At 33.3% G+C, this 14,713-nt stretch overlaps 1 protein-coding gene across 9 annotated transcripts in view; it reads right to left on the reverse strand.

Annotated features, from left to right (window-relative positions):
- Window positions 1-14,295, reverse strand: part of LOC6562569 (restin homolog) — a 32,944-nt gene extending 18,649 nt beyond the window's left edge. For 2 of the 9 annotated variants that reach the window (XM_043214641.1, XM_032736491.2), the window contains exons 1-2: window positions 13,993-14,274; window positions 1,197-1,259 (exon numbers count right to left, since the gene is read on the reverse strand). In XM_043214641.1, the coding sequence (XP_043070576.1) occupies window positions 1,197-1,259; window positions 13,993-14,263 (334 nt within the window). In that variant the 5' untranslated portion in view covers window positions 14,264-14,274. Of the gene's footprint in view, window positions 1-1,196; window positions 1,260-9,757; window positions 9,934-13,992 lie in introns of those variants that run through there. The other 7 variants (XM_032736492.2, XM_032736495.2, XM_032736493.2 and 4 more) reach the window with 7 other exon arrangements.
- Between the last annotated feature and the right edge of the window lie 418 nt (window positions 14,296-14,713).

The raw sequence follows: 14,713 nt of genomic DNA on the forward strand, positions 1-14,713 counted from the left end.
GTGCTGCGTAGTTAATATTTTTCAGGCTTTCAGGTTTTCACAAGCGCCCAAGCAACCTCAGAAATATATATGAATATATATAACTTATAAATATATGTGTATTGTTTGTTTGACAGCTACAAGGCAATAAAAGCCCGAAAATTTGTGGACACAGCTGCTGTAGCCACATTTTTTGTATCTTTTTCAGAAATACCGGTAATAATAATAACCCCCTCTAGAATCCCCCCTCCCCCTCCCCCACCCTTCGACTTTGTCTGCCTGTCGCGTATTTAACATTACAATTTAAATTGTATAATTTTATACGCATTTGCTTAGAACGTGTTTAGCATTTCAAATACTGAAAGACCTCAGCTGAGAAGGGCACTCGAAAAATCCCAACTTGTATATATCTCTATATATATATTTCATTTCCTTAATGAAAATCGTTTTTGGGTTGTTGTACTGCATCGATTAAATTTATAGCTGTTGTTATAGATAATTCAATTGATGGGTTCATGTCGTAAAAATAGTTTTGACGGTTTCTACTGTGGACTCAATTATGGAACTGCGTTGGGTTGATAGATCATTAAACTTATTGAGGTCAAGTTGAAAAGTCGAGAAATGTTGAGAGAAAAAAAAGAACAAAACCTTCCACAATTTGTTGAACATAATTTTGTGTAAGATCTTATTTTATCTGCTTTTAATATGTTTAGTAAATTATAAATTTAATAAATTAATGAATGGGAAATCCATTTTAAACAAGATCATATATGGCTTGATGAAAATAGTTAAGATAGTTTTGAGCAAGATCTTATATGCTCCTCATTACATTAGTATAATCTGAGCTATAATTCAAATAACCACATTTAATAAATGAAGGAATGGGGAGCTGAATTTTAAGTAAGATCTCATATCCTCTTAATATGTTTTTAGTACAATCTGAACTATAAATTAACAATAGTTTAATAAATAGTCAACATCATTGCCGAAGCGAACTTAAGATTAAAGCAATTCAAATCAAATAATCAAATAATTAATGTTTAATTAACGATACTATCCAGTTTGTGGAGCGGTGTTAATTAACCCATCATCAGCAGTAAATAAATCATTAATCGATGTGACATGATATTAATATTTTCATGAAACGCACGTTGCAAGCCAAGTGTAAAATATAAAATGCAAAAAATAATGGTGTAATTAAAAATATATATATTTACCTGTATAAGCCGAATTGATCGAACTCAGATTGTCATCGCTTTCACGACTCATGCTGTTTGTATCTAAAAATAAAATCGCATAACATAAAACGAAAGCAGAGAAAAGAAAGAAAATATAAATAACAACAAAAAAAACCAAGCAAAATCACAAATAACAATAAAAATAATAAAAATCGTATGAAGAGCACATGCTGAGCATAAGAATAATAAAAGCTAAATTAAATTAAAATTAAAGCTACTTATTCGATCACAATAAAAGGCAGTCAGACAAAGGCAACTTGAAAGCAACTCAAGTTATAAACAGAGGCTGTCTCTCAAGCGATTCAGGCCAAAAGCAACGGGGCCAAAAGCTAATTGGCCAAGAAAGCAAACGGCGGCAACCAAACGGGCAACAAAAAGCACAATGTGCAAATACCAATTAGTAGCTGGTAAAGTTTTCGATACAAACTCAAAATAAATATCCGTGTGTTTGTGAGTGTGTGCAGAGTGTGTATTGTGTATGTGTGTGGGCTGGGAACAAGCGCAGTTAACAAATTGCACAGTTAAACGAGAGTTATATAAACAACAAGGCAGTCGCTGAGATAACCACAGACAGAGGCAGGTGAATGTAACGCTAAATACTATATGCAAAAGCGATTGTCAGCCAAATATTTAAATATCTTACAGCTATTTTCAGACAGTCGATAATGGGGGAGCAGAGAGAGGCACCTAAAACAGGGGCAGAGAGGGACCTAAAAGGGAGCAGAGTGGTCCTAATATAACAATAACTGATCACCGAAAATATATATAGGCGACAATTAAGCTGGGCTGAGGCAACATACCAATTCTAAGATAAGCCAATTGTCTTCTAAGTGGCTAAAATCAAAGACGACTTAGGCAAGTAGGAGAAATGGGGAAGAATAGACTCAGACTACTTATAGACTAAGAAGTCACACAACTAAACAAGGCATAATCAGTAGCAAACTCTGTTGATTTTGCCACAATGCAAGCAATCTTGGCACTCGATGCTTACTTTTTTACTAGCTTCTACTAGTTTTTAGTTTGTAACCGAATAATCTTGTAGTAAAGGACCCGAACTAGGGAATACCTGTAGACATTTCCGACTCAACACAGCTCGATTAAACGCTAAAGTATTTCACCATCTTTCAGTCGGCGATTGAATAGATAATATAATCATAAAAGATGTGACAGTTGGCAGTGCACGGTAATTGTAGCTTATGCTACTCTAAATTGTGGTCAGAGCTACTCCAATAACAGTTAATAATAAAAATGCCTGAACGCCTCCATTCAATTTGATTGAATGCCCAGCCCAGCCCAGAAAGCGAGTTTCAATTGCGTGTGGGTTGCACAATTTGTAGCAAATTTGAAAAGAAAAAATAATAATGATAAACAATAATAATATATTTTGGTATTATTTATGGCTACTGGCCCCAAAAGAAGCAAATTACTTCAGCGCTTAATTGTTTATGGCCAAAAACTTGAAGGCACTTTTCGAAGTTTGGCATTAAGCAGAATGCGTAATTAAGTTGTTGTTTTTTGTTTGCCTATTGACTCTATTGAGTTGTACAATCGAGCATATTATTAATGTTCGATCAGTTAAGCAGTTAACAAAATCACCAAAATCAACAAAGAAAAAACAATTTTATTCTCGCTTTGTTTACTTTTGCGAAATTTGTCGTGCCGCATTTTGTTGTTAATTATTCAGCAAACAAATTAAAAAGAGAGAGATGAGATTGACTATGAGATACCCAGTAAATAGAAAGTAGAATTTGTACTGCTACTAATTGTTATACCCGCTTTAATACTACAATTCCTGGGTATATTTGAATATATTTTGTGTGCCTCTACAATTTGCAAAACATTTGCCAGCATTTCTCGTTTAAAAATACACCCGGCTCAGAATTTTGCGATAATGCCGGCAAAATGTCTGAAATGCTTGTGTATTTTGCTGATTTGCGTAAAAACATTGACGTCAGTTTAATAGGTCATTAAAACTGTGACTAGTCTCGTTATGCGAAACGTGTTTTTATTTTTATTTTTTGGGCGAAAGGTTCTCCACTTTGATGGATCATTGTTTTAATCTGCTGCGCGTGTCTCGACTGGGTTTCGAGTATCTTTAAGATACGGTTTAAGTATCTTTGATTGACTGATCGATTATGCACATGTTGGAACTGGTTATCGATCGGCTTCATGCACCGTCAACTGTCAGATATATTGTGATTATATTACACATTTAATAAACGGCTGAGAGTTGGTGAAACATCCGAGCTTTTAATATAGCTCTGATGAATCGGAAATATTAGATTACTACTTTAAGATTACTCAGTTACAAGCCAAAATACAAATCGAGTCACAAAATGTATTGTAAATGTATTTACGACTTACTAAATTGGCTACTCATTGTCACAAAATCTATAGATCTAGTCTATAAGTGTTCCTCGTTTATTCTTACCCGGAACCCATGCATCTCCGCCACAATTCACCGTAATTAAACCATCCAAAATAAATCTAAATATCACAACAACTACAATAAATAATGCTTTATACATGTTTTGTCAACATTCTGTAAAGACTATTTGGCTAGCATAAACAAATGTAATGCTGAGGAGTCAGCTGCCTTGGTAGTTAAAACTTGGCACCTTAGCAACTAAATGGAACTTTGAAGTGCCACGTTTGATAATTGTTGAGACTGGCAGTTTTGTGTGACATGTTAATTTATTTGCCTTTGGCTTAGAACAATATCGCATTCGAAAATAATTAAAAGCACTCGAGTGTGCGCACAAACAACAATACAAACAAATGAAAAAAGCAAAAATAAAACAAAAATTCCATTTGAATGTGATTAAAATTGCTGCTTAATTGTTTAGCGCAGATACTCTTGACATTACGTACACTTACACTTAGAACAAATATCTATCTACAATTAAATATATAATAAAAAGTTTCGAGTGTAGAAATACTATTTTTAACATTTTATTCGATTATTTAGAAATATTTTACTAATAATTAAACAAGCCATTCCAAAATAAGTAATGACATTTACTGTATCGGCTTTTATTCTTTCACTTCGACTTTTTAAAAATATATTTGCTGATTTATAAAGTGAGACAATGATGTCGAGTTTCTAAATTTTATTCCGATTATTTTCTACAGTGTAAGCCGCTGAAAGTCTTTTAAGCTTGAGGCGCAGCCGGAGCGTGAAATAAGTACATATGTTTAAGGGCAAAACTCAGCATGGCTGTGCCATATAGGTATAATTTAGAGTAATAAAGTCGCCTCTGTGCTAGATAGAAGTCGATTATAGTTCGCTGGTCGGGTTGTCGAAGGAAGCATATAATGAACTCAGCCATTAGGCCCTCATATGTTTTATATATTACACACAAGCGCATTCATTAGTACAGTCGGACAGACAAGCTACGTTTGTTTTTTTTGTCGAATCAGCAAACAACAAAAATAGAAGGCAATAATGGGTTTGTTTACGTCCAAATGGAAGCCGGCAAGAAGCGGCTTAGAACTAAATTTTTGGCCAATGCAAAGAAAGCAGCGAAGCGCAAAACAAAACAACAAAAATAATATTTTTATATATATATATTAAATGATATTTCATTTTTTTCTTTTTTTGGGTAAAAGCTATGACAACACTGAAAATGCTCAAACGTAACTTATGCAAAATAAAAAAAATCACAGGCAACCCAAACATGGACGGCCATAAAAATTAATTAACCAAATGCGGCAACACGTAAATGCTACCAAAAGCAAAACAGTAATTGAATTACAACAAACAAAAAATCAAAACGAAAAAAAAGTAAAAGGCGCCGCCGGAAAAGACAAAAAGAGGTAAATTTGAGGCGTGTGAAGTGCAATTAAAAATAAAAAAAAAACATTGATTGCCATAATGGCAATTAAAACGTAATTTATGGCATGCAGCTAAATGCAGCAAATGCAGGCTGGCTAACGGTGCGTATGCGCAACATTAGCACAAATTACTCATACGCCAACCTACGCGGATGCGCAGTTTTCTAGAACAAATAGAGATACAACAAAAAAATACATAAAGCTGAGCTCATTGCACCAAAATGGAAATAAATAAAAAATAAAACAAATAATAATAAAAACAAATATTGTAGCTAAACAAACCGTTCAGAATAGCAACTGCGACATGACGCCAGAATCTATTTTTTTATTTTTATTATTTTTGTATTTCACACAAAAACATTTCAAGAGTAGTCCAAATAAATTGTGCTACTACCAATAATAAATTGGTTTGGTTCGGTTGCTCCACCAGCCCAGCTAGAAAGATGATGCGTGTCACAAATATGGCGATTTGTTTCGTAACATCTGCGCCCACAACTTGACGGCCATTTCAAAAGTGTAAAATAAACATATATATATATATGGGTATATAAATATAATTGGTTGGATCGGGTTGTGTAAGCGCGGGAGGTGATGTTGTCACGCCACCTTGTCGACACAAGGGTGTCACATTTGCTGTAAGTTCAACGGAAGCTGGCGTAAACGTTGAGAAAAATATGCTAACAGTTGGCAAGAAAACCCCCTTAAATTCTAAAGCGAATTATAATAAATAGAAGTTAAAAAAATGTGTAAATATTGGGAAAGAATCTAAAAATCTAAATCTTTAAATTTCAAAGCGAATTGAAGTTGAGAAAAATGTGCAAATGTCCTGCAGCCAGGGCACAATAGACCTGACAGATCTCAGTGTATGAATATCCGAACATGTACGAATATCCCAATAACTGCAATGAGCTGTTAAATAAATTATAGCTTTATTGCAAGTGTAGAGCAAGGAACGCAGCATAACTTTTTTTTTATAACTTTTTACTTATCAATATCAAGATGTTTGCATTGTTGATTATGCCAAATTAGATTTACATATATAAATAGTGACACTAATACTAATCTAGCTAAATTAGTTATCAAAAATATAAAAATATGGAATACGGAATATATACAAACAAAAAATATAGCAAAAAGTAACTTGACCTGGAGCTAGCAAAAAACGAATTTAAACATAAAAAGAGGTCAGCAACCAATAAACAACGTAAAAATAAATAATTCAATTAAATATCAGATTAGCTAAGACTGGTTTTGAAAACATATTTAAAAATCAGCCTTAATGCAAAGCTATTATTATAAATAAATACTGTGAACAACTTTATATAACTTTATAAAAATGAAAACCTACTTTTTATTTTTCAAATGATTATATTGTATAAAAATTGATTAATCGTTTTTTCTGCTTTATAAAATTGAGGAAATCGACAGTTTTAACTAAGGCCAAACATAAGAAAAAACCAATACAAATACAAAGTAGTTAAATCCGTCAAGATTATAAGCCTACGACTCAGGTAGATAAGTGTGATGTATTTTTTACACTCGGAAAATAAATCGCATTGAATTTTACATATTTCCTTTTCAAAATATTTTCTTTTATGAGAAATATATTTCTGAGTAATATAAAAAGCCTTTGTAATTTTAACTAATAAACAATAAAAATTATCAGTGCTACACTCGGAAAAATAAATTGCGCTGAATTTAATAAAAGTTGCTCTAAAATGAAAATCGCTAACAAAATGTTCTGGTCCTTGGAAATAATATTTAGATATACGAAAAACATTTATAAATTATTTATTTAAAAAAAACGCAACATTTTAACAGCAAATTCATTTTAATGACGATTTTTTGCTGAGTGTGGTACTAACTATTATTATCATCTGATGACTGTCATTGTGAAAAAATGCACCTGGCATTTACATGGTTAAAAAACGATAATGTTTTTTGGGATTTCCAGATAGCGAGTACAACTCGTAAATTTTTGGGCCTGGCAATGCCGCTCCCTGAAAGAAACCCGAAATTGTTGCTATTTTTTTTGTTGTGTACACACGATTTCTTATCAGAGTTGCCAAGAGCAAGCCGGGCGATAGTTAAAAGAACAAAAAAAAAAAAACAAAATAAAAGGAAAAAATGGTAACACGCAAATATTTTGCTGCTGATAAAATGCCATTGACAAAAACAAAAAACAGAAAAAACAAAAAGCAAAAAAAATGGCAGCACAATAATTGTCTTGTCTATTTTTCGACTTTTATTTTTGTACAATTGCTACACGAGGCGCTGAGCTGAGCTGAGCGGACTTCCCGACTCCGATTTTATTGACCAGGTTTCATTCATCCAAGTCGCGTCCGGTGGAAAAGAAAGCCCAATAGAAAGTTTTGCGTTAGGCAGAAGCCGGCTAATTTGCATAGAGTGTTAGCAAAGTATAGCGATTTGGCCAAAAAATACAAATAAGACGTCACAAAACATGCCCAAAAAATTGGTCAAAACTTTTACGCAATATGCTAATAAATTATTTATATTTATTTTAACAAGGCGAAAGATCTGCGAAATTTCATTTCAATTATTTTTAATGGTTATAATATTTATTTATATTGCATTTATCTATAAACTGATCGATTTTCAATAATTTGTGCCAATTAAGCTTATCTCCCTATATTTTTCCAAGAACTTTTGCAGAATTTGCTTTTTTTTATTATTTTTAAATACTATTTTCATGAAAACAATAAATTATATTTTAGCCATTTTTTGATGATGCTGATGCTGTCAAAAAATCTAAGTAAACTCGTTTTTTTATACCTAATTAGCGGTTAACCGCAAATTTCAATATAGCAAAATCCGGTTAGAATTTTCGCTGTTTGTTTTTTATTATTGTTGTTGTTGTTTTTATTGCTGTGCTTTTACTTGACATGCGGCGACAACTTTGTTGTAGTTTTGAGTTTAAAGTCTATGGATCGACTAAGGTTAATATTGTGGGCAAAAGCGAAAAAAATAAAAATAAATAAAACACGCACATGCGATTCTCAATGCTGGAGACAAACTGGAGACAGAGTCTCTGACTAAGCCTTAACGCATTGGCCTAATTACCTTAATGCAAAAAATGCGGGTCAATTGCAAGCGGATAGCTTATAAATAAACAAACAATTGCAAAAAAAAGTAGCACTGATATAGTATCCAAGAAAAAACCCATTAAAACACAAAAAAAAAAAAAAAGTAGCATTGAAATAGTATACAACCAAAAAAAAAAAAACAGAAAGAGAACGAGAACGAGAATCTGAACTAATATATATGGGAGCATGCTGATAAAAGTAATATTTAATTAAAGTAAAATATTTATATCATTGAAATAATATACACAATAAGCAAAAGAGAGAGAGAGAGAGAGAGAGAAAGAGAACCTGAACTAATAGATACTAACAGAGAGCGAGAATCGGAACTATCGAAGAATACTGATATAAGCTGATAAGGATATATAGTTTAAGTAAAAAATCTGTTTGTTAGGTTTGCAATACGTTTTTTTTATAGAATGTTCTCCAAAAAACCACAAAGAGAGAATCGAAACTAGTAAATATGAATACAGAAAAGTGACTAAAAATAAAACTATTGAAGTCAAAGATCCATTTCATTTCAAATAGAACTCACGTGTAAATAATAATATAAAAATCACTAGAAAGAGAGAGCGAATCGAAAGTAAAAGTAATATAAAATTAAAGTCACAAATCCACTTCTTCAATTTGCCCATTTTCAAAGGGAGTCATAACTCATTAATTACAAAATTTCCGCTTTAAGCCGCACCCTTAGTGAATAAAATTATCAAGCCATAAAATAAAATTTGACATCGGAGTAAACCCAACCCAAAAATACAACAACACAAAAACAAGTGAAGTAGCTCGCTAAAAATTTGTTTTGATAGCAAAACTTTTAGGCTAAATGTTGAAATTCACAATTTATCTTATCACAAAATACAGCGTTTGAACTAAACAAAAAAACAAAACTGCTGTCATGTTGCCAAATGTAAACCTAATAATTATTATTTATCTCTCTCATTCTCTATTTTAAACCTAATAATTATTAATATTTATTTCTCTCTCTCTTTTTCCCTATTGTAAAGACATCTGCTGCAAAAGAACCAAACCGATTCAAGGTGAACGTTTTGGGAAAATATCAAAAACAAACAGAACTGTAACACAGACACTTTAAACAATGCAATGCAAACGTATACACTCAGAAAAAGAATTTCTAAAAATATAAATGCAAACAGTAATTTTTAGAAAAAAATTTGTGCCAAAGTTAAGAAAGAGTAATGCAATTTACATGCTCGACTTGTATATCGGAGTTTAGCTGTCGATTATATGAATTTAAATCTTTATAAGCTAATATAAACCACAAAAATCAGGCTATAAATACATTTTACATTTTAGAAAAATGTGCCTTAAAATGAGCAAAAGAAATTGACTATATATAATCTGATCTACGCTTGGCACCAAAACTATGGCGATTTACTAAAATATGGGGTGATCTACTTTCCGAGTGTCAGCGGAGAGTATATAGAAACCGTTGAATTGGGACAATTTCACAGCACTTAGAGCACAAGTTGGAAAATATGCCTTTTAGGGCAGCACAGAGGACAACAACAATGCAAAACTTTTACTTTTAATATACTTTTAGTTTGTTTTTTTTTTTTTGTATATTTTATTCTTATCAAAATTCACCTTTGTTGTTTTTAATTTGTAAGAGTTAGTTGTGATTGGCAGACTAATTGGGAATATATATTATAATATATAGCCGTCGTATCGGTTCAGTTGAAGCCAATTGCTGGCTGGGAGCTGCTTGCTCGTAAAAAAGCGCGTCCGTCTCGCGAAAAGTCGTTGAAGTTACTGGAAACGCGCAAGTTTTGCACAAGTTGCAAAGACCCCACGATAAGTGCGAGCTTTGAGAGAGCTCGAGCGAGAGAGCTTACCGAAGAGCATAAGAATGATAGCGAGAGAGTGCGCAAGCGAACCGAGCTTTGTAGCGAAGTGTAAATGCTTATGTGTGTGTGTGTGTGTGGAGCAAGCGCGTTTTTATTGAATAAACGACGAAACCGTAAAGTTATTTGTTCGCTATTGTTTTTTTTTTTTATTGTTCAGCTCGTAACGCGGACGCGCTTACTTTTAATATTTTTATTTTTCGCAAACTGATCGTCTCTTTATTAATACGGCGGTCAAAGCTCAGCAAAGAGAGTTGCCACACTTGGAAATTTGCAATATGCCACTGGAATTTTGATGCACTTGTGAAATTAGATTCATATTTGATTAGAGAGTAACTTCTAGTTGAGCATACTGCACTCTTTAGCTGCTTATTGGGAATGGGTGCGTGCTTTGATTGATGATCGTGGCGCCTGCTTTTAATGCCGTCTGAGTCTGAATTTCTGAATTACTTTTGGTTTTTAGCACTTGGCGCGCAGTAAGAACAAGTAAGAGTGCTGTAGTCGAGTGAGCTCGACTACGGCATACCCTGAACCCAGTTGTTAAATATATTCTAGTTTTTTTTTCAAAAATTTCCCTTTAAAAAGTTTTGCACCAAAATGTGAGTCGATTATGATGCCATCTCTTCCCTACAAATGAGATCAAGATGAGAATGTATTTTCGACTATAACTTGGGTGTTTCTTTCCGATCTTACTTCAATTTGGGCAGTTGATTAATAATATGCATATGCTTTCTAGCTTTAAAATTGTAGCATTTATTGCTATTGGAAATTTAAATGTATCGATATTCGAGAAACGGAGGCAGTTATCGATAAAATGAAGCAAAATTGATCTGCGGCGGGTATACGAGAACCTAAATTCCAAATTTGAAGTCTCTAGCTGTTGTAGTCCTGAGATCTGCCAATCGAAGACACTTAAAATAAATTCTAAAATGAATCACTAAAAATCTATAACGAGACGAGGTCAAATTGGGTCTGCATGTGCTTGAAATTAGAGAAGTACATTCATTAGATTTACCCCCCAACCAGTTGGGGATCAGAGAGCAGAGACACAGCTTTAAAGATCCTATCTCAGGTCCCAGACAAATGAGCTTTCAGTTTTTTGTAGCGCACACATTTTGAGTTTTTTTATGGCGCTTGTTTCCGATCAAGATCAATAAAATGACATAAGCTCTGCCCCACGACGACCAGAAACTAGAAAACAAAACGTGAAAGTGCAAAAAAAGATGCGGAGAGATGAGAGGAAAAGAGACAGGGAGACAGAAAGAGAGGTGTCTCTGTGTGTGTGGCAAATGCGCAGCGCAAAAATATAGCAAAAGGCAACAAAAACAACAACAAATTGTGTGTCATCAGCTCAACTGACAGACAGACAGACACACAGATAGACAGCAAGAACAGAACACAAAACTCATTTATGAGTGCTACATTTTACATATGAGAGAGGGAGAGAGAGAGAAAGAGAGAGATAGATCTGTGCTGGCTGCTGTGATATTCCCAGGTGGGAATTTGACATTGAGAGAGCGCGTGAGAGAGTGAGATAAATGACACGCAATACACAACAAGAGATTTACTTCATAGTTACTTACTCAATACTTAATTCTTAATATACATATGCTTTTTATGCGGTTATAATCACTTTATCAGTCTGTCTAAAAATAACTTTTGACTAGATGTATTTTCTGTTCTACTTTAGTCATTTTATTTCAATTTAAGCTAGCTTATTTTTATTTGAAAGCGCTTCTTCCAGGATAATATCCATAAACTTGCAGGCGTTGTCTGTGTATATGAATAGTGGAGTGGGGAAGTGAGGAGAGTTCACATTTGCGGTTTAAGAAAGGTGAATAGGATAGAAGAGGTTCTGCTTTTGGTAGGACGAATAATAATAATAAATAATCTGTAAGTCTAAGTAAAGTGATGAATATGAATATGAAATGAGTTGAAATGAAACAGACTCAATCCTTATCAGCATTCATTAAAAGCCATTCATGAGTTCAACCTACTCACGTACTCAATTTGTCTCTGAATTTACTCGAATTTGTAAATTGACGGAATTTAACACTAACAAAAGTAATGCGAATCCGATTTCAAATTTCAAACAGCAAATAACTCTATCGAAACTGGGTCAGGGAGTTTTGACGATGGTTTGACCTCTGCAATATTACTAGATATAAAATTGGCAACGCGATTCTGACTCGAAATCCAAGCAAAAATGTTGAAATTGGCGTAAATTTAAAAAGCCATAACTTTGTCAAAATTTAAGCAATTTCATAAGAGAGTACTTTTAGACATCTAAAAAACTCAAAAATGATATTTGCCATAAAACACATTAAAGAGCAATAAGCTTTCGTTATTACTTTAATTAGAGAATTAAAGAGCAAAACAAGAGACTAAAATGAGGGATTTCCAAGCTGCGGTTAAAGCAACTCAATTGACGAGGATCGCCTCGAATCGGCTCGTTTAGTGCAATAATACATATTATATGATATGGATATATGGGCTAATGGGTCGATCTAAAATACGATCGCATTGCGAATGTGGTTTGGCACAATTACGTGAATGAAATTGTGTCACAGACGCCTCCATTTCCCAGAGCAGAGCAGAAACCGGCTCAATTAAATGCTACACTCAGCAAAAAACTCACCCTAAAAACTAGAAAGATTTTCTTGTTTTCAGAAAACATTTTTCTAAAAATTAAAAATGTTTGTCCTGTCAACAATCCCAAAAATATGGCGAATATTCGTTTTTTTTTTAAATATTTTCTATTATCAAGAAATGCATTTCTAAAAACTAATTATAGAAAAATCCAGCATGAATATAAGAAATGCAAATCTTATTTTTAGCAAGCCAAAAATATAAATTTTATTTATTTACTTTTTTTTTAGTGTAGCCGCATTTCATTTAATTGACCGTAATGTGACTATTAAAAAAGGCTCTAAAAGAGTTGAGCTGCTTAATTATGAGCAGAGGCATCTGTGACTCTGTCTGTCTGTCTGTCAGCTTGTCAATTGAATGGGTCTGTTTGCTTATCTGCTCTGCTTAAGCGATTTTATTTGTTTACAAATCAAAACAATTGTTGGCCAATTAGAGTTGGACAACATTTTAATTCAATTGAAGTTGACGCATTAAACAGAAATAGCCCGATCTGATTTCACACAGCAAAGCAGTTGCTATATATATAAATAAATGCAATCCATTTGATTTCTCACAGCGATTTCCATTTATTATGAAGTACAATTTGCAATTTGCAATTTTGTTGTATTTTCTTTATTTATTTATTGAAAGGCAACGCTCCAAGTTGTGGGTGCGTCATTTTTTTCGATTAGATCTGAACTGAAACATTTACCCATTTCACTAGTGGGTGTTGTTAATACACACACACATACTTTCTGTTACTTGATAAAACCGGAATTACAAGCGACTTGCAACTGAGCGTGAGTCTTTTCTGAATGGGGGTCGCCTTTAGAGATGAGAAAACTTTTAATTAATTCGTTAAGTTTTCCCTGGTTGAGTTTTACACGTAGGAAAATAGCTAGGAACCCAAATAAGCATAGAGAACATATAAAAGTATATTTGGAAGATATGTTAATGACTACTAGATGATGAAATATTCTCAATAGTTGGAAATTATAATTTACAGTTCAAATATTATTTGTAATAGGCAAAGTAGTAGAAAAATTATCTTTACCAAATGAAAAAATCTTGCAATGGGTTCCTAGAGAGGCACTTTGCTAAATCGACTATACTCTTAATGCTGATCAAGATCATATATACTTTACGGATAGAGTATGGATATGCTTACTTCTGCCAGCTATATCAATTTGCATAAATAAATTGCACCTTTTTAGCCATTTTAAAAGGATTCGGCTTATAAAAATATTCCACATATTTCCTACTTATAATTTATATATTATATCTAATATCAGTAAACTACCTCTAAAAACTGCTTATTTATTAGTATAAGAATCATGTATAGAAACTCACCTCGAGGTGGTGGACCCGATTTTGGTGTGGTGTGATTGCAGCAGGGTCGTCCGATTTTCGATACCGAACCAGTCGAACCGAAATTGGAAGGCGGCTTTATTTTCGTTGGCATTCCAGTCACCGATGAGGCGGAGGAAGCGGGCGTTGGAATATTGGAACGACTGGGCTGCTTCAGCTTGGATACTGGAACAGGCATTTCCGCGTCCGTTTCCGTTGCTGGAGATAAAGACTCAGCCGCTGCTGCTTCCACATTTTCTATTGCTTCACTCATTTTGCACTTATTTAAAACTTTATACTTTATTTTTTACTTTTCACACACGCGGTTTTAAAATTGTAAACGATATACAATCAGGCTAAATATTTATTTATTATTATTTCATTTATTTATTTAATTTCTTATTTGTACCATTTATTTTTATTATTTATAAAAATTGTAAACGAAATATAAAATAAACTGACAATATATATATTTATATAAAGCTACCAAGGGTTGTATATAAAAATATCTTTACAGAGCTGAATGCGGTTTACTTACCTTAAATAAATTTTCTTTTTCTTTCTTTTAAAAATTTTTTTAATTTATCGCAGCACAAAAGATTTTTTTTAATTTTTCACTAACTTATCATCGCACTTTGACACACTGTGCCGCCCGCTGTGACGTTTTTTGGCGCGCACGCAGGCTACCTCTTTCTCACTCGCACTCACAGCGGCTTTGACGCGC

The sequence above is a fragment of the Drosophila grimshawi genome, unplaced genomic scaffold, assembly GCF_018153295.1.
Source record: "Drosophila grimshawi isolate 15287-2541.00 unplaced genomic scaffold, ASM1815329v1 contig_1377, whole genome shotgun sequence".
Classification (NCBI taxonomy): Eukaryota; Metazoa; Arthropoda; class Insecta; order Diptera; family Drosophilidae; genus Drosophila; species Drosophila grimshawi.